Source organism: Gossypium arboreum, chromosome 5, assembly GCF_025698485.1.
Source record: "Gossypium arboreum isolate Shixiya-1 chromosome 5, ASM2569848v2, whole genome shotgun sequence".
Classification (NCBI taxonomy): Eukaryota; Viridiplantae; Streptophyta; class Magnoliopsida; order Malvales; family Malvaceae; genus Gossypium; species Gossypium arboreum.
The window spans coordinates 28,115,321-28,139,932 of NC_069074.1; the positions used below are offsets into that span (position 1 = coordinate 28,115,321).

The window sequence follows — 24,612 nt, forward strand, 5'->3', positions numbered from 1 at the left end:
TTTTTCTCTTCTTCTTTTCTTTTCTTTTTGGTTTTCTCAATCGTTAAAGTTGTCATTAAATTTTCGCTGTTGTGTGGTTGGGTAAGTGTGCCTTTCATTTTTCGTTGACTGAAAGGTTAATTTTATGGGTTTTGTTGTAGAATTTCTGTTAAACATTCAACTTCGTTCATCTATATAGAAGTTGGTTTCTGATTGATTTGTTTGAATTCTATTTTAAGTGTTCGTTTGTTTTCTTTTTTAGGCGTAGATGTTGAAAGTAAAGATCTGCAGCGCGCGAATTCGAGTAATTGTTGTTGATTTATCGGTAAACATTAGTTTCGTTAGAGGTTTTATGTCAAGGATTTTGACATAATTGTCGTTGATTCATCCCTAAATTGTGCAAATTTTGTCAATTAAGTAGTTTAATTGATTATTGAATGGTCGTTTTAGCTTCCGAGATTCTTATGCATTGCTCCTACATCAAAACTATACCAGGTGTGTAATAAAAACCTAATTTTCTGCAAATATCGAATGCTAGAAAACATAACTGTCGAGGCCATGTGGTCGTGTGCCAGGTCGTGCGACTCACTGTTTGTGAATTAGGGTCATACGGGCCAAGGACACAGGTGCGTGTCTAGGCCATGTGAGAGATATTTTGATAATTGAGTCACATAGGCGTTCGCCTGATGTGTGCTAGACCATGTAACTCACTGTTTTGAGCCACTTGACCGTGTGACAGGTTGTGTGCGACATTAAGAGGGCCACTGGGGCATGTGCAAGGCCGTGTGGACTATAGGGGCCAGCCAGGGGCAAAGCCAAGAAATTTCAAGAGGGGGGCCGAGATAATGAAAAATAATAAATTTAAAAATAAAAATGAATTAAAGAGAAATAATTTAATAAGTAAAAATAAACTAGAAAGAAATATTTAAATTTATTTGAATTGCACTCTTCGATCATTGACCTTACTAAAATCATCAATTATTTCGTTTAAATTAAATTTTTCTGCAATTTCTTTCTCAATGTGCATAACCAAAGAACTTCTTAAAAAATCATCTTCCATCTTGCTACAAAGTCGAGTCTTCACAATCTTCATAGCAGAAAAAGCACGTTCTAAGGATGCTGTTGAAACTGGAAGAGTCAATATAAGACGAATCAATCTGTCAACGAGTGAGTACATGACTGACTTTCCACTTTCAAGTAAGCTTCTGCAAAGTTCAGAAAGTGTTGATATTTTTCTCAAATCAGGATGCTTACATACATCAAGTTCATAATGCTTCAACTCATATAGGAGACGTTCTGTCTCTTGTTGAGAAAAATCTTCTGGATAGAACTTGTTCACAAGAATGCAAATTTTATCAATATCAAATAACTTGAAAAACTCCTTGGGATCTAAAGCTGTAGTAAGAGTGAGAAGATCGACAACATTTTTCGTTAAACCTGCTCTTCAAATCTTGCAACCGAGTATCTATTGTAGCAAAAAATATATCCACTCGATAATGATGCTCCACTATAACATCTTTCTTCTTGTTGCGACTACGACCCACAATGTATTAAGCATTCATATCTGAAAAATCCAACTCCGAAGTTTCACAAAAAGATACCACATTTTTCAACAATTCATTCCATCCGTCATCTCTCAACTTTTGAATTAAATCTTTCGTTGTCAAAACTAAACTCATGGCATTTAATATATCTTGAGAACGACGTTGCAGAGCTTGACAAAGGTTATCAGTAATCCCTAAAACTTCCTTCATCACATGCAAAAAGATCTCAATCTATTATATGCGTTATGAGCATCTCCTCGCTGAGAATAGTTAGATGCAGTATTTTTTAGATTTTCAAGAATTGTGCTAGTAGCATTGTACATCTTCAGTAAACTAGTAACTGAATTTAAATGGGAACTCCATCGAGTCTCACCAGGACGTTCTAAAGTGCCAATCTGATTCATTCCTGTTCCAGTTGTTAACTCATTGATGGATACCAAACGAGATATTTCAGCTGCTTGGGCTTTTTGTAATTCATCGTGTCGTTTGGAAGAAGCCGAAGCAATATTAACAATATCAGACAAGTCTTTAAAAAATTGATGCACTTCAACCACTTCTCTAACTGCTGCAACCTATGCTAACTGAAGACGATGAGAAAAACAGTGAACATAATAATCATATCGACAATCATTCAAAATCAAAGCTTGCAAGCTGTTAAATTCCCCACGCATATTGCTTGCTCCATCATAGCCTTGACCTCGGATATTTTGTATGTCAAAACTAAACCTCAGATATTTTGTATGTCAAAACTACGTTGCAAGAGAACATTAAAAATCATATTATTCAAAGTCAATGATGTAGTATCTTTAACATGGACTATATAAAAAAATCGTTCTTTTACCTATCCTTGTTTATCAACAAATCTCAAAATAATTGACATCTACTCTTTTTTCGACTCGTCTCTCGCTTTATCCACAATAATGCTGAACTTTTTGTCACCAATTTTTTCATGAATTACATTACGAACTCTATTGGCATAAATTTGCAATATCTCTTTTTGTATTGTTGAAGTATAACTAGAATTTTGTGGAGCACTTTTCAAAACATCTTCAACTTTCTCATCATACGATGCTAATAGTGATAATAGTTTAAGAAAGTTCCCACGATTTTTTGATCCCGAGCTTTCATCATGACCTCTAAAAGCACACCCTTGAAATGACAACCATCGAACAACATCTATATTAGTTTTCAAACGTAGACAATTAGCTGAAATTTGTTGTGTAGTTTGTCTATCAAGTGATACTTCAATATGTTGAGCTTGATTCATTAAATCTACATAAGCTCGTTGTGCATTGTTATGCAGTGAATTCGGATCTTTTCCCATATGTGTCAAAAAAGCACAATTGCATCCATCGTGTACCTTTTTCCAATTACTATAGCCATTATGAGTAAATGTAGTTGGATTCCTATTAAAAAGAAAACAAGGCAAATAAAATACTGCATCTTTAAAAGGTGAATATTCTAACCAGGAAAATTGTTTAAACCATGATGGTTGAATTGTTTAAAACAAGGCAAATAAAACACTGCATCTTTAAAATTGTTTACCCGTACAGTTTTCAGATAAAAATATTTTTCAATGGGTAAACGATTTTCAAACAATCTGAAATTTTACATACTATTTCTTGGCACTATTTTAGAGTATAAAAAAATATTTCCTACAAAAAAAGTGATAAAAAAGTAAAAACAAAAAAAACAAAATAAAATACAAAAAAATAAAAAAATATTTTGTGGGTTGAATTTTGTCCCAAAACTTTCCAGATCAGATCTACAATATTTGAAGAGGCTCCAATTTAAATTTCATAATTTTTGGAAATCGGTAACACCTCAAACGAAGTTTGTCAAGTTGCTTCACAAATTTTCGAGTTTTTGGGTTTCAAAAATTTTCATTGACTCTTAGCCTTAGGTTTTTATTTGTTTTTTTTTCTTTTTATTGTTCCTTTATGCATTCTAACACTTTATTGTTTCTTGTGTTAGTAGGTTAAAACACGTTGCACATTTCTTCCTCTGTGCAACAGAATTTTTTGATGTCTAGCCAATTTTGGACTCATAATGCTCTTAGGTTTGCTTTGTTAGTTTGATTCTAATACATTCTGATTGATTGATATTGACACTTTTTAAAAGACTCACAAGATTAATTCTTACCTCAGTGAGAATTTGATTTTTTTTTTCTGAGTGCATAACAGTGAGGTTTGCTTAATTTTTCTTTTCTTGAATGTTGTGTTCTTTTCAGGCTTTCATAATGATTCGCAATACTATGATTGGGAAGTTGAGAAGAGATCAAGAGGTTCAAAATGCTCGAGATCTCTAAGTACAAAAATTGAGCGTCATAATTGTAATTAGGGAGATAAGATTGATCAGCCTCATCTTTGTGTAAATAATGCTCGACGTGTCTCTCATACAAATGATGAGACTTTGGTTAGTAATGACCGTAGGCAGCATTATTTAGCTAAATCAAAGTTCAACATTCCATCATTTCAAGGGAAGTATGATCCCGAAGCATATTGTGAGTGGGAATTAAAAATTGACCTTATGTTCCGTTACTATAAATGCCAGGAAGAGAAAAAAATCCAATTGGCGACCCTTGGATTTTCAGATTATGTGTTGAGTTGGTGGATTTAACTTGGAATTGGTCATAAAAGAAACCGCAAAAGGGTAATTGAAACATGGGACGAGTTGAAGCAAGTGATGCGAAAGCGTTATGTTCCTTCTCATTACTATAGAGAGGTTTCAACAAGACTTCAACGCCTTATTCAAGGTAATCGATCTGTTGATGAGTATTTTAAAGAGATGGAGATACTTATGCAAAGAGCAAAAATAAAAGAGGATGAAGAGAATACCATGGTGCGATTTGTAGATGGTTTGAACGTTTCGATAGCCAATGCTCTTAATCTTCACACCTCTATTGATCTTGAGGAGATGCTACACAAGGCAATTGAGATTGAGCAACAATTTCAGCAACATCACTCTCATCCATTTGGAGCATCACACTATTATCGAGGTACAAGTTCTAATTCTACTTTTAAGAATTTGAAACCTCTTTATGCTACTAATAAGTTACTGCCAAAACATGCTGAGATTAAACCTTTTGAGTGGAAAAGTGGGGCTCCTACAAAGCATTCTTCTACATCTTTCAAGTAGCCCATTTCTATTAAATTTTCACCAAAACAATAAAAAGCTCATGACATTGAATGTTTTATATATAAAGGGCGTAGGCACTATAGTCGTGATTGTGCCAACACGAGACTTTTGTTGATCAAAGAAGATGGCGAACTTTGTGAACCAAAAAAAGATGATAATGAGAATTTCTTCCTCAAATCTATGGAGTTAGATGAGATAGAAACGTTATGTTCTCCTATTGAGATAGATTGTATTAAATTGAATATTCATAATACTTGTGAGAGGGATATGGGAAGTGAGGAAGAATCATTTGAAAAGACAGAGAGAAAAGAGACCTTGACTGATAAAATTCTACTTGATGGTCTAAATTTGGTGAGTGAAAATCCGTATGAGTTAAAATTGGAGAGTTCTCAAATGGAAAAAGAAAATAAAAAGCAAGAAAATACCCTTACAAAAGTAAGGAGTGGTCCTGTTTTAACTAACTCTAACTGAAATTTGTTTAGTAGTGTTTCTTTGTTTCAGGATTTTAAGGATCCATTGACGGACTCTCAATTATGTTACTTTACCATCAATAGACAATTTTACTTGTAGGAAAGAGGTAAGTTAAACATTGGTAATTCTCCACAGGTGCTAAAAGCTAAAGATTCAAGGACGAATCTTCTTGAGGAAGGGGGGAATGATGGGAGTCTTAGGGCACAATTTCATACCCATGAATGTGATGAGTTCACACTACCTCAAGGCCCAACAACCATGTCAAAGGCTAAGCAAATCAAATTAGGACTCAATCAAAGACAATATTCGAAGACGAGTCTTTTTGAGGAAAGGGAGAACGATACATGCATGAATAGGGTGAAATTTATTAGATTTCAATCATTAAAACTGCCAATCTTCAGGCTTGGGAAATCAGCAGACTTGCTATGACTTTTTGGATGGGATCCTGACATTTCTAGGTTGAGATGTCTTATAGTGTTTGAAGATTTATCTCTTAGCTTCAAAACATATTTTGAATTACTCGATTTTGAGTTCGAAAGCTCAAGTTATGACCGTTTTAGTGAAGACTACGCGAGCAAAATTCCTGAACGGGATTATGACGAGAATTGCGAATTTCGGGCTTTTAATTCGAGTTTAAATCGTATTGGGTTTGAGTTTTAGGCTTAATTTTTATTATATATGAGCCCAATAATTTATTTATCAGCTCTTATTATTTTATTATTATTTTATTTCAAATTTTTTATAATTATTAAGTATTTTAAGTTATTTAGGAATTTTACGTTAACAAGAAAGTTTAGTTTAAAACTACTTCTTGTTTATATTAAATTAGAGTTCTAGTATACTTAGAAGTTTTATTTAAATTTATTTAGCTAGTCTATATATAGGCCTTTACATTGTACATAATACATACAATTCATTATTATTCTATTTCTCTTTTGAGTTAATAAATTCTCTCTGGGTTTTTTTTAAAGAATTTCTCTTCAGTTTCTTTTAGAAGAGTTTTAATAATCTTTTTAGATTATGGGGATCATTTTCAAACTTTTTCTTGCCAAGTTTTTTATCTTGGAAGGGAAATTAGAGCCACTTGAAGGGGGTTGTGGATTCTTCGTGTTTCCAAGGCTTCTTAGGAACTTCTACACGCCACGTTTTATCTTTCCATTTATCTTCTTTATTCGCTTCCTTAATCTTTGATTTATTATTTTATTTTAGTTTTTTTATTTTAATTGTTTTATCTGACTTGGATTTAATTTCATTTCAGGTTGTGTCAAAATCTAAGTTTCTTTCCGAACGTCTAGAGCCCTAAGTCAAATCCGTGACTTTGAAAAACTTTACGATCCGCTTTCACATTCATCCTTCTCATCCTTTATCAATAATCATAGTTTGAATCGAACTTAGGCCTACCGTAGGGCCCGTATGATCTCAACTAGACATTAAAATTGTTATCTAACAATTTGTTACTAAATAATATGTTATTCTTATATATATATATATATATACACACACACTTGATATGAGATCTGATAAGTAAGTGTGATAGCATTACATGAGCACGTTCTGAAATTGTATTATTATATAATTATATCTGTTATATGTTAAATTTGCATATGCATCGGGATTGAGACTGTACAAAGAAGGAAGTGTGAACAATTTAATAATCTGCCAAATCTGGTGGCTAAGCCACAAATATTTTTGATTCTGATGATTTATCGCATTTTGATCTAGCAGCTAGGCTACAATTATTCTGAAATGTGGCATACAGTCACTACACAGTGTGTAGGGATGGATGGATATTGGATGCCCTATATGGTGTGTTGGGATGAACAGAAATGGTGTGTAGATGGGGATAGAAATCTGCATCTGTATAAGATGTTCTTTGTTTCTGATTTTGTATTTTATTCTGATAAACGATTGATTTATGAAAAACTGAAATCATATCTATTGTTCTGTCGTTTATTATTGAATGCAAGTTACACACACTGAGTTACAAACTCATTTAGCCTGTTTGTTTGGATTACAGGTAACCTAGAGATTTAAGCGGGTCGGCATGGCAGGAGCTCAGCCAATTCTCTTTAGTTTTTACTATTTTCATAAGTTTATGCTACCATGTGTTTATTTTGGATTACGCTTCAAAAGTCTGAATTTTTATGTTTGGTTTAATTAATTACATGATTTCTGAATGTTAAATTTCAAGTAGTTGAAGGTTGATTTGTTTTCATATAAGTTGATGTAGCCTCCAAACTTGCCGGGTATATGGTGTTACACAAATCAACTGTATAGAATGGAAACTTTTTTAAGTTTCTTTAGAAAATTTAATTCTCTCTATAATCGAAATTATGCATTTTTCGTAGAAAATAAAATTTATCCTATAAAATAAGTTTCCAATATTTTTTGAGAGAATAGCGACATAGAATAATGTGTGTATAAAGTTTAATACATAGTTCTTATTTATTGAGAATTAATACAATAGTTTTGGTCAAATAAGGTCTGATTAAATAATAATATTTTAATAGAAAAATAAAACTTCTACCCTAGGTAGAAGTATAAGGGGCGGCGACACAACTTATAAGATGCTAGGGTTTCTCGCCTCTTGCATGTAATAAGGCCTAATTGGGCCTTTCATCTATTGGCTCAAACTATAAGTGTTATTTACACTTTTATTCGACACTTATAATTTATACAACCCATTATTTATTTTATATTTCCCAAAATATAATTTATTTAATCAAATAATTAAATTAATTAAATTAACTAAATTAATTTTTCAATTAAATTATTTTTCAACCTAATTATAATTTCATAAAAGTCATGATAACTTTACCGTATTAGAATTAATGAGGAAAATATATTTAATTGTCTTATTAAACAAATATGTGATAACTAATAGATTTATTTCTTACTTGAACTTCAATTATTTAATTACAATTAATTAATTGTCTTATTCACTACAGATAGTGATGCATGCGATCTATTTATATTACTTCATCGTTTTCTTTCATTTTATATTATTAGTTCTACATGCAATTCATTTCAAGTCATCTGAAACTAGTAGAGGGACAGTTGGACATATATACTTAGGACTTATATAATTAATAATGAAGCTTCAGTTCTTCCCCTATGAATTTCAATATTATTTAGTCATGAAGTCATTCCACTACAGTATTAGGACTGATCTCTCCCTTATTATATACCATTACGAGAGACACTAAATAAGTGTTCGTCCAATGATCTTTGTCGTAAGTGTGTTGGGATATGCTTAAATCTATTTTGGATAAATTTTTTCTCCAATATTATCCTATTTTGTATTATGGTAATCGTTACACATTCTTTCATGAAAAGCCAATTACTATCAAATAGTAATTAAATCATTTATATCACTAAGAAAAATGACCTGTGACCACGTCACTTTCAATCTATAATGCAATGATGATTAGAGGTTATCATTTACCTTTAATGGGCTATGAATGCCACTGTTGTGGAATTATGCTACATCATGCATAAGTCATATACACAACGCACCAGCTTTCAATCCCTTATCTATTTGAACTCGGGCTTCCATTTACATCAAAATATACGAGTCACACATACATAGTCCATCATCCACTCAAGATTAAGGTATATCACATTATGAATGTCATAAGTGAATAAATCCATAAACGAATTTAAGGTATATTCTACTTGGGTCCTGTTCGATATAATGTTAGTCAACAAAAGGATTCAAACTCGAGACCTAAAGAGAAACTAACACTTAACCACTAAACCACTAGGCTCATCGTTATCTCTCAAACGCAAAAGAAAACATAAATGCCTGACCAAAACCACTTGACTCACCCAACAGACTAAAACTTCTAACCCAAATTTCAAGGTCTGACAGTTGCTTCTAATAATCTACCGACAAGGAGGAAAAGGTATCTACACTGAATATGACACTCAAGATTAAGCAAGCTAAAAGACAATAAAATAAAATTGACAAAAGTAATTCCTACATAGCGCACAAAAGGATTCAAACTCGAGACCTAAAGAGAAATTAACACTTAACCACTAAACTACTAGGCTCATCGTTATCTCTCAAACGCAAAAGAAAACATAAATGCCTAACCAACACCACTTGACTCACCCAATAGACTAAAACTTCTAACCCCAAATTTCAGGGTGAGATAGTTGCTTCTAATAATCTACCGACAAGGATGAAAAGGTATCTACACTGAATATGATACTCAAGATTTAATTATATGTGCTTAAATATAATTATATTTAATTATATACGTTTGAAGATCAAATTGATAGAATGTGCAAGTATTGAGGACTAAATGTGTTATATACCAATTAAAAAAATAGCTACATTATCACTTCCGTTTACCATTTAACGGGCAGTGGAAAAAACAAAAACGATATAAAATGTGAGTGACCAAAATAGAAATGATCTAAAATGTTAGTGACTAAATTGAAAATTTTCACAATTAGGTAACCAAAACAGAAACATGCTAATAGTTGAGTGACAAGTTCTATAGTTTACCCTTAAAAAAATAAAGAGATAAATAGATTATTATATTGCAATTTTTTTTTTTTTGCAACAAGCGACTTTCAACAAACCAAATACACGAACATTATACTAAAATACACTAAAAGCGTGAGACAAAGAAAGTAAAAAAACAAAATGAATATATGACATGGATACATAAACATGCTAAAATCTTCATAGCGGAATATTATTAATTTCTCAAATTTTAATAAATGTAAAATAATATAAGCACAAAAATGACATGAGAAAATGCACATATACACACAAAAAATACATTGATTTATAAATCTAGATCAATTAATCTCCTACTAAAAATATAATTTTTTTATCAATATGCTAAAGCAATGAATTTAAAAAGTTACCCAAAGCAATGCAAGTTGTAAAAATACAAGTTTTATTTTATTTGAAATATTAGGATAACAAATATTTAGATATGATTACAAAAGACTTGAAAGTCTTTAAAACATTTACATGCGGTGCTCGTAGGCAAACACTGCACTTTATTTTAAAGATTATAAAACGATAAGTAGCAACTAGAATTCAACCTTAGTTTGAACCTATGTGGGAAATCACCCTCCACCGTTACCATACCCGGACCCATAACCTGAACCACTTTCATAGCCTGATCCTTGGCCCGAACCACTGCCTCTACCTCCTCCACCTCTACTGCCACCACCTCCGCCTCCTTCTTCACTGCTACCACTTCCACTTCCACTTCCATATCCAGACCCACTTTCGTATCCGGATCCGGACCCATATCCCGACCCTCCTACACTGCCACCACCTCCACCACCGCCACTGCCACCACCTCTTCCTCCACCGTTGCCACCACCAACTCCACTTCCGTATCCGGATCCAGACCCACTTCCATATCTGGATCCAGACCCTTTTCCACTGCCACCACCTCTGCCGTCACCACCTCCGCTACCACCTCTACCTTCTCCACCACTTCCTATGCCACCACCAGACCCATACCCCGATCCGGATCCTGACCCATACCCAGACCCATACCCCGATCTAGATCCTGACCCATACCCTGATCCTTCACCCCTACCACCACCGCCTCCTTCACCCTCTCCCCCACCTCCACCTCCACCTTCTCCAAGACCACTAGCTCCCAAACCATATCCGGAGCCACTCCCGGAACCATACCCTAAACCAAATCCAGAACTTGAGGCACCATCCCCTCCGCCACCTCCACCTCCACCACTTCCTCCTCCTCCACCACCACTAAATGACCTAGCAACGAAAGCTAAATCCACAAGGAGCAAAACAAAGAATGTAGCACCAATAACCCTAGAACTTCCTATATTCAAATTGCAATTAAAGCAAGCTTTGTTGATGGAAAGTGGGTTAAGGCCGAGCACACTATTTATAGGTGTTACAAATCAAAACAAGAAACTTGAAATAAATATTTTAACCCACCCTTAGAAATTAATTATTCAAATATCTCCAAGTTAGCTTAAATTGTAGTAGTTTTGTCAAAAAAAGAAGGTCGAGAAGAGGATTATAAGCGAAGGGAGAGTGTGTTTGCTCTTGGGACTTGGTAGTGGTGTAGGTGATGATGGTGATGGCGGTGGACTTACGTAGTCTTCTCCATGCAATTTTAGCATAAAAAGTCTTATTCTATATCCCATGTTTGACTTGAAGATTTTCTTTGTTGAGAAGAATTCGTAACAACTGTGGGCAAAATATTAAAGTTTTATTAAAACTTATATGCATGTAGATATATTGTAGAGTTACCGACATTTGGTTTTGACTTTCAGAACAATGTTTTAGTGGCAAATACAACCCATGTTCCATCATGGAGTGAGGGACCAAAGTTTCAAAAACCATATAATATACGAACCACCCTTTGGTTGTTTTAGTATTAGAATTGCATGTTTTTGACATTCGGTTTCGAGTTTCAACAATCTTTGGTGGCAAATACGATTGTAGTTTTGGGTTGACGAGCTTGAAAATAAAAAATTGCATTATAAGTCAAAATAATTGTATTCATAGCTCGTTGGATTGGGTTCTGGCGCTTCTTTACCAAACTGCTTCCAAAACTTAATTTCCTTTTTGAAATCAGATAATTGCATTCCCGTTTGAAAGACTTTTTCTCTTCAACACCACCTCCTAGCTTCTTGAGCACTAGTTCTGGTGGTGCTCCCATCTCTTTTTTCTCCATCCGACTCCGGCTGCAACTCAGAGGCCGCGGTGTCTTCTCTTCATTTTCAGCTGCTATATGAGATGGTATGGCTGGCTGAGAAGGGAAAGGCTCTAAACCAGTAGGTGAGTCAGAGTTGATCACCGTCGGTGCCGCTGCTGCAATAGTGGGATTCTTGGGGTGGAGTTTCTTCGGCCATGTTTCTTTGTTTGTTGTATGAGAATGTGTCAGCAGAAGCAGAATTCCAAGTGAAAAGCAAAAAGAAAAAGAACAAAGAAAAAGGTTAATTGACGCTTCTTTCAAAATTCAAAAGGGAAAACAGATAAAACTACTTAGATTTAATTTCTTTTTTTTTATATATTTAGAGTTAGGATATAAATTGAATTTGAAAATTTTGAATTCTTGTGTAATAATAAAATATTTATTTATATTTTATTAATTATTTATAATTTATAATATATATAATTAGTTAGGGTTTTGAGAAATTTTTATTTATTTAAATGCGTTTAAATATATAAAGTTATTTTAAAATATTGATTTACATTCTTAAATTATAAGATGCTTAGATTAAAATATCAAAATCTTACCTCCTTGAAACCACTTTAAAACTAAATTGTAAAAATATTATTTCATGTTAATATTTGCTTTATTTAATGCGGGTTCATCAGTCATTTTTCATCATAAGATGAGTTTGGTTAATCATTTATTATTCGTCAAATTTTTTAAATTGTTCAAAAACTATAGGAACAACAATCTTGAAAGTAGTTCGCATTCTAACCTTTTTGTACTTTTAGTATACGGGGTTTTTAAAGCTTTCACTAATTTCACAATTGTTAATAAACCTAGAATTTTCAAATTCAATACAACTTTTTGCATTATGATGAAGAAAATAAAACCTATAACTTTAAAGGGGTATTTGGTTTTCAAAATCTTACAATCTTGGTGGTGATGTAAGACTCTAGAATGTGATTAATTACCATGTTTGGATTTCAAGCATTCCTTTGAGGCCATCATCTCACATTCACAACAATATCAATATTCGTGAATGTAAGAAGTAAATATCACATTTTCCTTACGTTATCTTACTTTTCGAGCATAATATGAAATAGTAGCCAAAACGTTGCTGCCAAAATCCAGAATTAAACTAATGAAAGGCAACGACACAATAACGATAAAAAAAGAAAAACCCCTCCTTAAAACGAGTAAAACCTCACTCGCACTACCAAAGCACACGCAGTTGGAGAGCCGAAAAACTGGAGTTGAACAACACCAGAAAAACGAAGAAAGAAAGAAAAGGAAGAGACGACAAAGAAAAAAGAAACGAAACGTCGGGGATGTTGGGAATTTTTAGCAGAGAGAGAAAAAGAATTAGCAAAATAAAAATCAAGGGATATTCCCACAATCCCTTAATTCTTTCTACTACCTACACAACAGATAACTTCCACAGAATTTTGGTTTAACAGAAACTCTCACTGCAACACTGGGCAAAAATAAACTCCCTTACAAGGATTCAAACTCAAAACCAGCAAACTAACAATCCACCTAATCACCAGACCAGCAGGCCCATTTTGACATATTTTACCAACTTTTAACTATAAGCCCACTGTACAAAAGCAAGGCTTTAATCAATTAAAACAAAAATTTAGCTCAAGACAAGGCTTGAAACCAAAACCTCATACACAAACCAAGAATATAAACCACTGAAGAAAATACACAGTTGTGTCACAAACACACAGAAATAAATATATGAGATTTTGGGGGCGTTACAATCTAATCCTTGTTATGCAAAAAAAAAATAGGCATAATAACAATATTTGCCCTTAACATTTACTACCTCTCACAGTGTTCTCCTTATCTTTTTCTTTTCACAATGTCAACCTTATCGTTTCGATTTTTGTCAAATAAGCCTGGTTTGGATGGAAAGCGTTAGTCAACTAATGGTCAACTTTTTTTGTTGACATGGAGTGACATCTCACTTTTACTTACTGATGTGGCGTGACATTACAAAAATATAAATCTTAAAAAGTTATTCCAAATTAAAAATAAAATAAATGAAAATTTTAAAAATGTAATATTTTTTTTAAAAAAATATCACCCATTTAAATATTTAATTACTTGTTTTGTCCATTTAATTTTTTGAGAGAATCCCTTGTTTTATCCCTTAAATCATCCAAAAATTACTAAAATTCAAACGTGATGAATAAAACTGAGATAAAAAACAAGTAACTTGATTTAATTAATAATCAAACAGAAACCACAAATTAAAGGGAAATTCAAATCTCATATCAAAACATTAAAAGTGAAATCTAAACAGCAAAGCTACAACTTTGAAACCCACAAAAAGAAAATTCAACCACAAACAAGCAATTTGTAAAGTTCAATCTACACTTTCTTTGAAAATTATCAGTGAGATTATCAATATTTCACTTCAACACCTGCACTTCGTGCTTTCACCTATTTAGTTTCGGTTCTTCTCTTAAAAATCTTTGTTCTATATTCTTTGTTACTTTTAACAAGTCACCTACAGGGAGAAAAAGGTGTCTGTACGATATTATGTACCTTATAATAAAGTTTTAAAAGTGATCTAAGCGATTTCGTTCCTTGGATATTAGAAAATTAAAATTATTCATCAACGATAAAATATTATTGCGACGGATAATGAGATAATATTTTGATATTTTAATTTAATATTTTAGTAATTTATTTTTAAATGTCAAGTATTTTAATAATTATTTAATTACATACAAATATGTTTCTCTAATTGATCTTGTGCCAAACTAATATAATCTAAAATATAGTTTAAATTATTCTGAAGTAAAATTAAATAAATGTGTAAAATCAGGTGTAAGGCCGCTTTCTTACTCGAACTCTTTAAAATTTTAATTGTTTCTCGAAAGTAACAATGTTGGAAAAATCAGTTTAGAAAATAATGTTTGTGTAATAGGCCTAATTTGTCCGGGGCCTTAAACAGACCCAACAAATGAAAAAAACAAATAATTAAACAATCCAAGCCTAATTGACAAATACCAGCCCAAATTAAAAAAAACCCTAAGCCCAACCTAAACAAGCCCACAACATTAAATTTTTTTCAAAAAAACTAAAACCCTAGCCGCCTCCACCTCGCCACGTCAGCGCCTGCCACTGTTGACTTCACCACCTACAAGAAAAGAGCAAAGAAAAAGGACAGAGGCCAAACAAGCAATAGCGAAATAGTAGCCAAAACAGTGAATAAGATAGTGTAAAATTGGCTATAAAAAGCCACGAACAATGTAATTTTTAGACAGTGATTAATCAAAAAAAGAACAAAAAATTTTTAAGAGGTAATTTTTTTATTTGATTTTTTTTTACTTTTAAGTTTTTATTTTCCATTTATTTTACATGTGAAAAATAAAAATTAAAAAAAAAAGGACTTACCTAAATCGTTCGACGTTCTTGTCGTTGCAAATCCTCTCTCTGGTATCAAAATTGATCTAAGAAGAGGGCAAAAGGTCCTTTTTTTTAATTTTTTCGGGCTAGGAAAGTATTACCTTCAAAAAGTAGTCGAAAGGGAGTTTTTTGTTCCGGACACCGTGGACGGCGGCGCGGTGACCGGTGGTTGCCACGGTGGTCCGGCGACCGGAGCCTAGGTCGGACTTGAAGATTGAGAGAGAAAAGGGGAAAGCTTTTGCGAGTTTTTTTTTATTTTATTTTGGGGTATGAAATGATTTTTTTGAGAGAAATTTCACTTATATATGCTCCCAAAACGGCATTGTTTTGGGACTAGCCTCAGACGCCTAAAACGGCGTCATTTTGAATGACCCAATCCGAGCTGACCCAAGATCCACTAGGATCCGCGTGTTTTTGGACTAAGGGGCTATTTGCGCCCTTAGTCATTCTGCTTTTAAGGCTAGTTTCAATGGGGTCCTATTCTATTTTCTTTTTTTTTTTGCCCTTTTCATTTTATTTCTGTTTCACTTCAGCCCATACTGGAACTGTGCGTTTTGGGGGACAGGGATATTTTCCCATTTGGTTCCCCATCTCACTCGCGTGTTTCAAATGAGTCCATTATTTTATTTTTCGATCCGAATTTTCCCCCCAAATTTTATTTAGATTTCAATTAAATCCTTTATTATTTAATTTCAGCCTTTTAAGGATTTTTTATTTTATTCTTTATTTCATTATTATTTGTTTACTTGTTTACTATTATTGCCTTGCCTTTTATTTGAAATCCATGTCATTTATATTTGTATTATTTATTATTCTTAGTTTTTATATACTCTAAGTTAATATTATTTACATTTTTACATACCTAAACTTAGTATTACCTAAATCTATTATATTTATTGACTTATTTGCCTATTATTCTTCTATCCTTTAATTATTTAAATTTAATATTATTTATAATTGTTTTATCAATTTATCTATTTATTCATCCTTTTTAAACATTTAATTTTAATATTATGTATATCTATTTTACGTATTTACATATTTATTATTCTACATGTTATATATATATATATATTAAAGTTTGTAAGGTTAATATTTTCTTTATAAATATTTGTTGATTCGTGTATTTTCTTGCTTCTAAAATTTACCTATTTATCCATTTGTTTATTATTTGTTTCCTTTTTATATACGGTTTCATTATTTCATCCATTTTTTAATATTATTATGTTATGTTTGTTTGTTTTATATCATGCATTTTCGTTTTATTGCTTAATTTAATTTATCAAGACTTATTTACTAATATTGTATTCATCTTTGTAATTACGTCATGGTTATTATAATATTTTATCGTATATTGTATATCATTTTAAATATCATTAATTTTCATCCGGTTTCATAAGAAAGGAAAATTTTAAAAAATAGGCAATATTTCATATTTTGGAGATTCGAGAAATCATATCCTAACTCAAGGGGTTTCGATTTTTATCGTTGAACCTAAATAACCAAATATTCCTTTAAAATTAAAATACAAGGCACTTAAAAAATAAAAGACAAGCTCATTCTCGATGGTTTAAGGTATCGTATCCTAACTTACGGGACGTGATATTTCACTACTTCGAGACGAGAAGGTCTTTAATGTACGCTTTAGTTTATTCAAACGATTTTTAAGTAAAAGAGCGTTAGTACGAAGGTGAATCTTATTTTTAAATTCTTTTCGATTTTTCAACTTTCGACATTAAAACATTAATTAATCAATTAGGTACCAATTTTGGGCGTCACGAGGGTGCTAATCCTTCCTCGTACGTAACCGACTCTCGAACCCATTTCCTGGATTTTCGTAGACGAAAACCGTTGTTTTAATAAATCAAATCTCTTATTAAAATGATCAAATAACGAGGTGACCCGATCACGCCTCATAAAAAAAAGTGATCGGTGGCGACTCCCATTTTCGTTTTCGTTTTAAAAAAAAAAAGTCGTCTCTTTTCAAAAAATGGTTTCGACAGCTTGCAATTGAGCCATTATGATATTTATAACAATAAACGTTAACCAAAATTATACATGTACTTTGTACAAGGTTGTTTAGGTTGATCCCAACTTTCTACTTAATGACTTTTTTTGCTATTCTCTAATGACGTAGTACTTTGAGCATGAGCTCAAAGTGTCACAAGTCAATTGCATAGAATGAATCTTTTTTTTTTAATATAAGTAGGAAAATTAATTCTCTCTATAACTAGAATTATGCATTTTTCCAAAAAAAATAAAATTTATTCTATAAAATAGATTTCCACTATTTTTTTAAAAGAATAGCGACGTAGAATAATGTGTGTAAAAATTAACACATAGTTCCTATTTATTGAGAATCAATTCAAGAGTTCTATTCGAATAAGGTCTACCTAAATAATAATATTTTAATTAAAAATACAACTGCTACCCTAAGTAGAAGTATAAGGGGCGATGACACACCCTATAAGATACTATTGTTTCTTGCCCGTTGTATGTAATAAGGCCTAATTAGACCTTTCATGTATTGGGCCAAACTATAAGTGTTATCTAGACCTTTATTCACTCTATTATTTATTTTTGTTTTCTAAATTATTATTTATTTAATCAACTAATTTAATTAATTAAATTCACTAAATTAATTTCTTAGTTAAATTATTTTCTCAATACAATTATCATTTCATTAAAGTCATTGAAACTTTAGTTTATTAGAATCTATGATGAAAATATATTTAAGTTCCTTATTCAACAAATTTGTGATAATTAATTGATTTATTTCTTACTTTGAACTTCAATTATTATTTACAATTAATGAAATAATAATTTGAAGAACCTAAATTAATTTCTAAGTCATCTTTTGTACTTACTGAGAAAACGTATTCAGTGCGGATAGTGTTATGTGCGATCTACTTTTTTTATTTCATCATTTTCATTCATTTCATATTATTGGTTCTACACGCAATTTGTTTCCACTTATCTCAAGCTAGCAGAGGAACCGATTTGATATATATACGTAAGGGGCTCAAATAATTTGTAATTAACTTCCAGCTATTTCCCTGTTAATTACAACATTATTTAGTCATGATTGACCTCTCCCTTATTATATACTTTTACGAAAGTCACTCAATAAGTGTCCGTCTAATGACATTGTCAGAAGTGTGTTACCCTTGTAAAAATAAAGAATATCCTTAAATCTATTTGGAATAAATTTGTTCTCCCAATATTATCCTATTTTATATAATAGTAGTCACTACATCTTTACTATTAAATAATAATTAAATTATTTATACAATAAAAAAATGACCCGTGATCACATTACTTTCCATCTATATCATGTAATGTCGATAAAAATTATCATTACACATTTTTAAGTGGAATGATACTACATCTTAATTTTTTAATATTTAATTAATATAATCTTAATTGTGTAAATAAAATATTAGTCTAATTTAAAATAAAAGTTAGCTCCTTTTTCTTGGAAAAGATAATTATTTCCCATTCAAATGTAAGTGTAATTCTATTCTACTTATCAGAGGATATTGCAAGCTCTAATATGGATATGCCTGTGTATTTGCGTGCATGTATCATGTATGTATGTCAGTCAATTTTTTGAAAATTTTGGTTTCACATCACTTTTGATAATAACTACCAAATTCTTTAAAAAAACAACTGATGACCTATATAAATAAGTTGTCATAACTTGGTTCAATTGTTCGAACAAAAAGGAAAGGTTCAAGGTTCATCATAAATTTCTCTATAACACAATTTTTTTTGGTGCATTATTTTATTTTTTACAGTTTTTTTATTTATTTTAATCCTTAATATTTCTTTACTTTAACCTATACTATTTTTAAGTGACCAAAATAAAAACAATTTAGAATTTGGGTGATCAAAATAAACGCGACCTAAAAGTTGGGTGCCCAAAATGAATGTGTAAAAAATTGTGGCATATATAATTAACCGTCGTTAAAGATTTAATATTTAGATTACTAAAATGAAAGCACCTTAAAAATTAAGTGACAAAATTACAATAATTTCATTTTAAATGACCAAAATGAAAACGGCTTAAAAGTAGGACGACTCAGATAGTTTATCTTTATTATAATTAGGCTTAATGACAAATTTGGCCACTAACGTTTACACGATTTGTCAAAATGGCCCTAATTGTATTTTTGAGTCTTTTTTTTCCATCAACATTTATTCTTTTTTTTCCAAATTGCTTTTTTAATATATTTGAAAAATTATCATTAAAAAGTTAACGGGATAATGTGGAATTTCATATGTAGTATATTTTAATGATATGTAATTTGTTACACCCAATAAAATAATTACATGTGGAAAATAATAAAATAAAAATTCATGAAGTTAAAAAATAACTCTTAATTTAAAGAAAATAAACGTAATTATCTAAAAAGTTTCAAAATGAATGCACACATTCAATATTTTTGGTTTGATTTATTAAGTATCTTTTGAAATCTCTCAAGAAACAAACGTATACATTCATTTTGAAATTTTTTTAGATAATTACGTTTATTTTCTTTAAATTAAGAGTTATTTTTTAATTTTATGTATGTTTTATTTATTTTATTAATTTTCACATGTAATTATCTTATTAGGTTACCTAAGTAATAAATTACATCTTAGTAAAAATATTCTACATCATCCTGTTAATTTTTTTTAACGATACTTTTATCAAATCATTAAAAACAGTTTGAAAAATAAAACAAAGGTTGATAACAAAAAAAAAAGCTCAAAAATACAATTAGGGCCATTTTGACAAAAACATGTAGACGTTAGTGACTAAATTTGCCATTAAGCCTTATAATTAAGACAAGAAAACTAAATGTAGAGAAAACAAAACATAAAAAAGAGATGTAAAGATATCTAGCATCCAATATATTCAACCTTTTATTTGAATTTTATGACTCACATACAAAGAAAAGGCATAATGATTTATTTTGTCCTCTAATTTTATAAAAAGAATTAATTTTTTATTTATTTTTTCACCTCTTTTAACTATTAAAACTTATACTATTTGTTAAATCATCCAAAATGAATAGAAAAGTTAACATTTATTAAAATAACGTATATAGATTCCATGTCAACAGTTAATTAATTTTTAAATTTTAAAAATTCAAAAATTATTTTAAAAATATAAAAATATTTTGTTATATTTTTTAATTTTTAAAATTTTATTAATTGATAATGTGGTGCACATATTTGATAATCAATTCAAGTTCAATAGCTAAAAAAGATAAAAATTAAAAGAGCTAAAAATTGGAAGGAAAAAGAATTCCAATTGCCAAGGATTATAAAACGACCGGTCCACCAAGTCTCATCTCCTGATGAAATTCGGTTTAATTTGATCCAAAACATGCTAACTAGGCCCCCTTTTCTTTTTGAGCCATTCCTTATGTTTCAGGCAATCATTTCATGTAGCGTCCTTTTGATGTTCCTTGCCTGCCGTTCCCCATTCATTGTTTTATAGCTTTCTTTCGAGCATTCTGCTTAGGATATGTAATGAATGTTTGCTTTTGTTTCATTGGAAACAAACTATAATCTTACAAGAATAAATATAGAACCCACTATATTATTAATATACAGCCCATTCATTACAAACTTTTCCTATTGAAGAAAACGGCAGGTAGCAATTCCAAAAAAAAAAAAAAAAAAAAAAAGGCTTACATCAACTAATAAAAAATTAAGGATACTTACACCTACTGCTACAAGGATAGGTTGAGATTGCAGATACTAGAAAAGTTCAATACAGCTATGGTTTCCACAGCACGTTGTTCAACTCCAGCACCAAACTACTCAGAGGTTACTCATGGTATCCATATTACGAACAAGCAGGAGATGGCCCCAGATCCATCATTGCATCCATTTGTGGTGGAGTTACTCTTTTTCGAACAAGCATTTCCACAGTGGGGCATGTTCTCTTCCGCCCGCCCCTTGGCTTTGAGCAGAACTGCTCATCAGTCTCCAGGAAATTGCCCTGCACAAGAAACAGTTCAAAAACCATAAAACTTTGTCTAACATGAAAAATAGCAACAACACAAGACAAAAACCTACAATAGAATTGAGCCATTGATAACAAATAACTTACAGGAGTATAAACGTGGCACCCTGATTTCTCATGGTTGTCTCTAACATGCTTGTATGAAAATCTCATACCACAACCAAAGAAACTACATGCAAAAGGCTTGAGTTCTTCATGCACAGCCTTGATATGCTGGCGAAGATTTGATTTCTGTAAAAAAGAATATTTCAACATGTCAGTGAAAAAGAAAAATGTAATTGATCAAAAAATGATTGTAGTATGAATACTCGATTAGTCCAAAAATTTCACATTCAACTTCTTATGTGTAAATTAATCCAAGGTTCATAATATCTTACAGTTGAAAATGTATGAAGACAACCCTCAAAATCACACTTAATTCTCTCTGATTCAACCCCTCCTGGTTCATGTGATCGGAGGTGCCTCTTGATGTTCTTTTTCAGCTGCTTTGCTCCACATATTTGACAGTTAATATATGCATGGCTCGATTGCACATGAGCCTTAAGGCATTGCTCGTCAGTAAAATACTTCATGCAACCTGGTTCAGAACAGAAGGCTTCCACTGAATCCAGCTTAACTGTAACAATTAAGGCATTCATCAGATAACATGTTTGACTACTACAATTTAATCAAAGAGCGCAAGCCTGTTTTCTTTTTCTTTTTTAAATATAAGGAATATAAGATTAAAATGAATTAAGATATTATATTATGAATGCCACTCAGTTTTAGAAACATGGAATAAGACACTTTGCTGCTATTTTGAAAACTGTAAACGAAAAGAAACTTGCCATGAGAATCCTCATGCTTTTTAAGCTTTGACGCAAATTCGAACACCTTTCCACATCCTACTTCTTGGCAGACATATTGCTTCTGACTTCCAGCATCCAAGTCAGATGACTCTTCATCATGAAACTCTTTTATATGCCTTTTCATATTGCCTTGAAATGCAAATTCTCTATTGCAATTCTCAATCAGACACTTAAAGAGTTTTCCTTGGTGCTGAAGAAGGTGGCGATTCAAGTGGTCTTTCCTCCTGTAGCTAGCATGACAATCTTCAACCGAACAAACAAATGGCCTCTGTAACAAAAGAAAGATTATTAGAATTACAAGTGCATAACAACCAATACTGATGCATGCATGCACATTAACAAGTCTTCAAACCTCAAAAGTATACCACACCGCGTGATTGAGGCTCACTTGATGGAGCTTCTCAGGAGGTCTCCCAACCTGATACTGGTCCATTCAAGTTACAACAATGTAGCCTCTCGCATTTTGGAGTTCTTTTTGTGGGATCCAATGCTTCACGCTATAACATCCATTGGTTACATTATAAAATGAAGTGACTCCTGCAAAAAAGTATGTCATAAATCATAAGTGGTAATCTACGTTACACAGGCTCTTCATTTTCACTATTGCAACCTTGTCTTGCATAGCTGAAAGTATGATCCTCCAAAAATATAAATAAACTTAAAACAATTGAGCTTATCTATATCAAAAATGGATACACTCAAACAGGTAAGAGAGGTGGTAGTAAGATACAAGACATCAGGATACACAGATAGGTTGTTTAGTCACTTATCATATGATTGTTTAAAATTGCTATAAAATTAAGGCAAATAAAACAAATACCAAAATCATGTTTAACCGTGAAGTTGGTTTATGAGTAAGCCAAATCTTCAAAAACTATCATTCTCCCATATATCTAAATATGGCAGATAGCAAAGTATCAACTAAGATTAAGTTAACAAGGTATTAGTTATTGGGCAATCAAAAGGATTATTTAAAAAAAAAAATTTGACCGTGAAACTAATTACAAGTTAAAAAGACCTCAAGCGAGTGGCTTTGCAAGTGTTGCTTCAAATAAGCAGGCTTCTTAAAAGAAGCACCGCACTCTTCACATGTATTTGAAGATGAAGCTCCCTCTTCTTCCTTTCCCCTTTTGTTTACTTCGTCCTGAACCAAACCCACAGTTCAAAACAAAAATAAATCTTCAGACTTAAAGCCAATTTGAATTGAAAAGGGAAAAGAAAGAAGAAGCCATTGGCAGGTACCGTATGATGAGTGAGAATGTGGGAGTTGATGAGAGACTTCTTAGATCTGCAGATTCCACAAAATTCGCAGTAATAACGCCTTATGTCTTTGAAGATGGCTCCTCCTACTTTTTTTTCTTCTTCCATTTTTAATGGATTTTCGCGGAGACTGGTTGTTAAGGACAGCAAACAGGCGAGCCGCTCTGGAAACCCTACGCTGGAGACACAAGATATTCATATATACCCTAATTACCCAAGTATTTGCCTTGGAAGGTAATATTTTAATAGACGGGATTGGCCCATCCAATTTTGTTGAAAATAATGAATTTCTAAATGCTTTTGTTTTTAATTAAAAGTACTTAATATATAATTTAATATTTGAACCATAATTTTTGAAATTAGTAATATTTCCGTGCGGATTAATCTTATAAAATTTAACAATATTTGTAATTGTTCAATAAAATTGCATTAATACTAAATTTTGTACTACAATTTAAATGTAAAATATAAAATATAAAATAAAATATTCATTTATAGTTATTTTTATTAACATGATATTCACGTGTACTAAATAAAATGGATTAATAAAATAAATATAATGAAAAATAAAAAAATGTAAATAATAGAATAAAATAATATGCTAATTAAGATTCAAAAGTATGGATGGTTTTTCGGAAAAGAAGTATAAATAGTTTTATAAATAGAAAACTCCTGAAAAATGAAAATAGATTGGTGAACTAAGATTAAAGCTATGTAATGTTTAAAAAGTAAAAAATTCAAGATTCAAAATATTTAGTATAAACATTTTATTAAAACAAAAAAAAATTAAGGAAAAAATAGAAAAGTTTAAAAACACAAAAAAATGTACAAAAGTAATTCAAATTACAAATTTTATAAAATACTTAAGAATAAAAAATTTAATTCAAAATGTACACTAGATTGAGAATCATGTGGTTTATATAAAGTATATTATAGTATAAGTATTATGAATTTCTTCAATACTCTAAATCCATTTTTAAATTTGCCTATATGCTTTAGATAAATTGAGATTCTTTTTCACAACAATGTATGGTATCCCGAATGGTTTGAGACGAAGACTACTATGGAGAGATTAAGTTGTGCTGCTCATCAGTCAACGATAGTATGGATCATACTTGGAGATTTTAATGCTTTATTACACGAGAATGAGACACAGGGTGGTTCCGGAAGTTGAGCTGCAAGCTTTTAAGAATTTTGTGTTTAATAATAACCTGAAGGATCTTGGTTTCACAGGACCCAAATTTACAAGGAGTGGAGGG

At 31.5% G+C, this 24,612-nt stretch overlaps 2 protein-coding genes and 1 long non-coding RNA gene across 4 annotated transcripts; all 3 read right to left on the bottom strand.

The window, feature by feature from the left end:
* Positions 1-10,220: 10,220 nt before the first annotated feature.
* On the bottom strand, positions 10,221-12,811 carry LOC108451441 (glycine-rich cell wall structural protein 2-like). Its single transcript, XM_017749130.1, has 3 exons — positions 12,778-12,811; positions 11,767-12,003; positions 10,221-10,957 (listed from the first exon to the last, which is right to left on the bottom strand). The coding sequence occupies exons 1-3, from the start codon at positions 12,809-12,811 to the stop codon at positions 10,221-10,223; spliced, it is 1,008 nt and encodes a 335-aa protein (XP_017604619.1).
* Positions 12,812-14,718: 1,907 nt separating this feature from the next.
* Positions 14,719-15,489, bottom strand: LOC128292884 (uncharacterized). The gene is made up of 2 exons (XR_008282854.1): positions 15,215-15,489; positions 14,719-14,957 (listed from the first exon to the last, which is right to left on the bottom strand). It is a non-coding gene; the product is annotated as an uncharacterized LOC128292884 (long non-coding RNA).
* Positions 15,490-20,742: 5,253 nt separating this feature from the next.
* Positions 20,743-23,600, bottom strand: LOC108450194 (transcription factor IIIA). 2 transcript variants are annotated; one of them, XM_017747707.2, is made up of 6 exons: positions 23,336-23,600; positions 23,112-23,237; positions 22,073-22,361; positions 21,623-21,861; positions 21,333-21,476; positions 20,743-21,221 (listed from the first exon to the last, which is right to left on the bottom strand). In XM_017747707.2, exons 1-6 carry the CDS (start codon positions 23,459-23,461, stop codon positions 21,066-21,068), a joined length of 1,080 nt encoding a protein of 359 aa, XP_017603196.1. In that variant the 5' UTR covers positions 23,462-23,600; the 3' UTR covers positions 20,743-21,065. The 2 variants fall into 2 exon arrangements, with proteins under 2 accessions (XP_017603196.1, XP_017603197.1); XM_017747708.2 differs by lacking the exon at positions 23,336-23,600 and adding an exon at positions 22,446-22,630 and having other exon boundaries at positions 23,099-23,204.
* Between the last annotated feature and the right edge of the window lie 1,012 nt (positions 23,601-24,612).

What these genes read in the sequence shown, in the direction of transcription:
- LOC108451441 (XM_017749130.1), bottom strand. Translation starts at nt 12,811, where the DNA reads ATGGCCTCAAAGGAATGCTTGAAATCCAAACATG. An exon ending in ATGCTTGAAATCCAAACATG is followed by an intron (nt 12,004 to 12,777) that starts GTAATTAATCAC and finishes CAACAAACAAAG; the next exon opens with AAACATGGCCGAAGAAACTC. An exon ending in AGTGCTCAAGAAGCTAGGAG is followed by an intron (nt 10,958 to 11,766) that starts GTGGTGTTGAAG and finishes ATTTGAATATAG; the next exon opens with GAAGTTCTAGGGTTATTGGT.
- LOC108450194 (XM_017747707.2), bottom strand. Translation starts at nt 23,461, where the DNA reads ATGGAAGAAGAAAAAAAAGTAGGAGGAGCCATCTTCAAAGACATAAGG. An exon ending in ACATTCTCACTCATCATACG is followed by an intron (nt 23,238 to 23,335) that starts GTACCTGCCAAT and finishes GGTTTGGTTCAG; the next exon opens with GACGAAGTAAACAAAAGGGG. An exon ending in AAAGCATGAGGATTCTCATG is followed by an intron (nt 21,862 to 22,072) that starts GCAAGTTTCTTT and finishes TAATTGTTACAG; the next exon opens with TTAAGCTGGATTCAGTGGAA.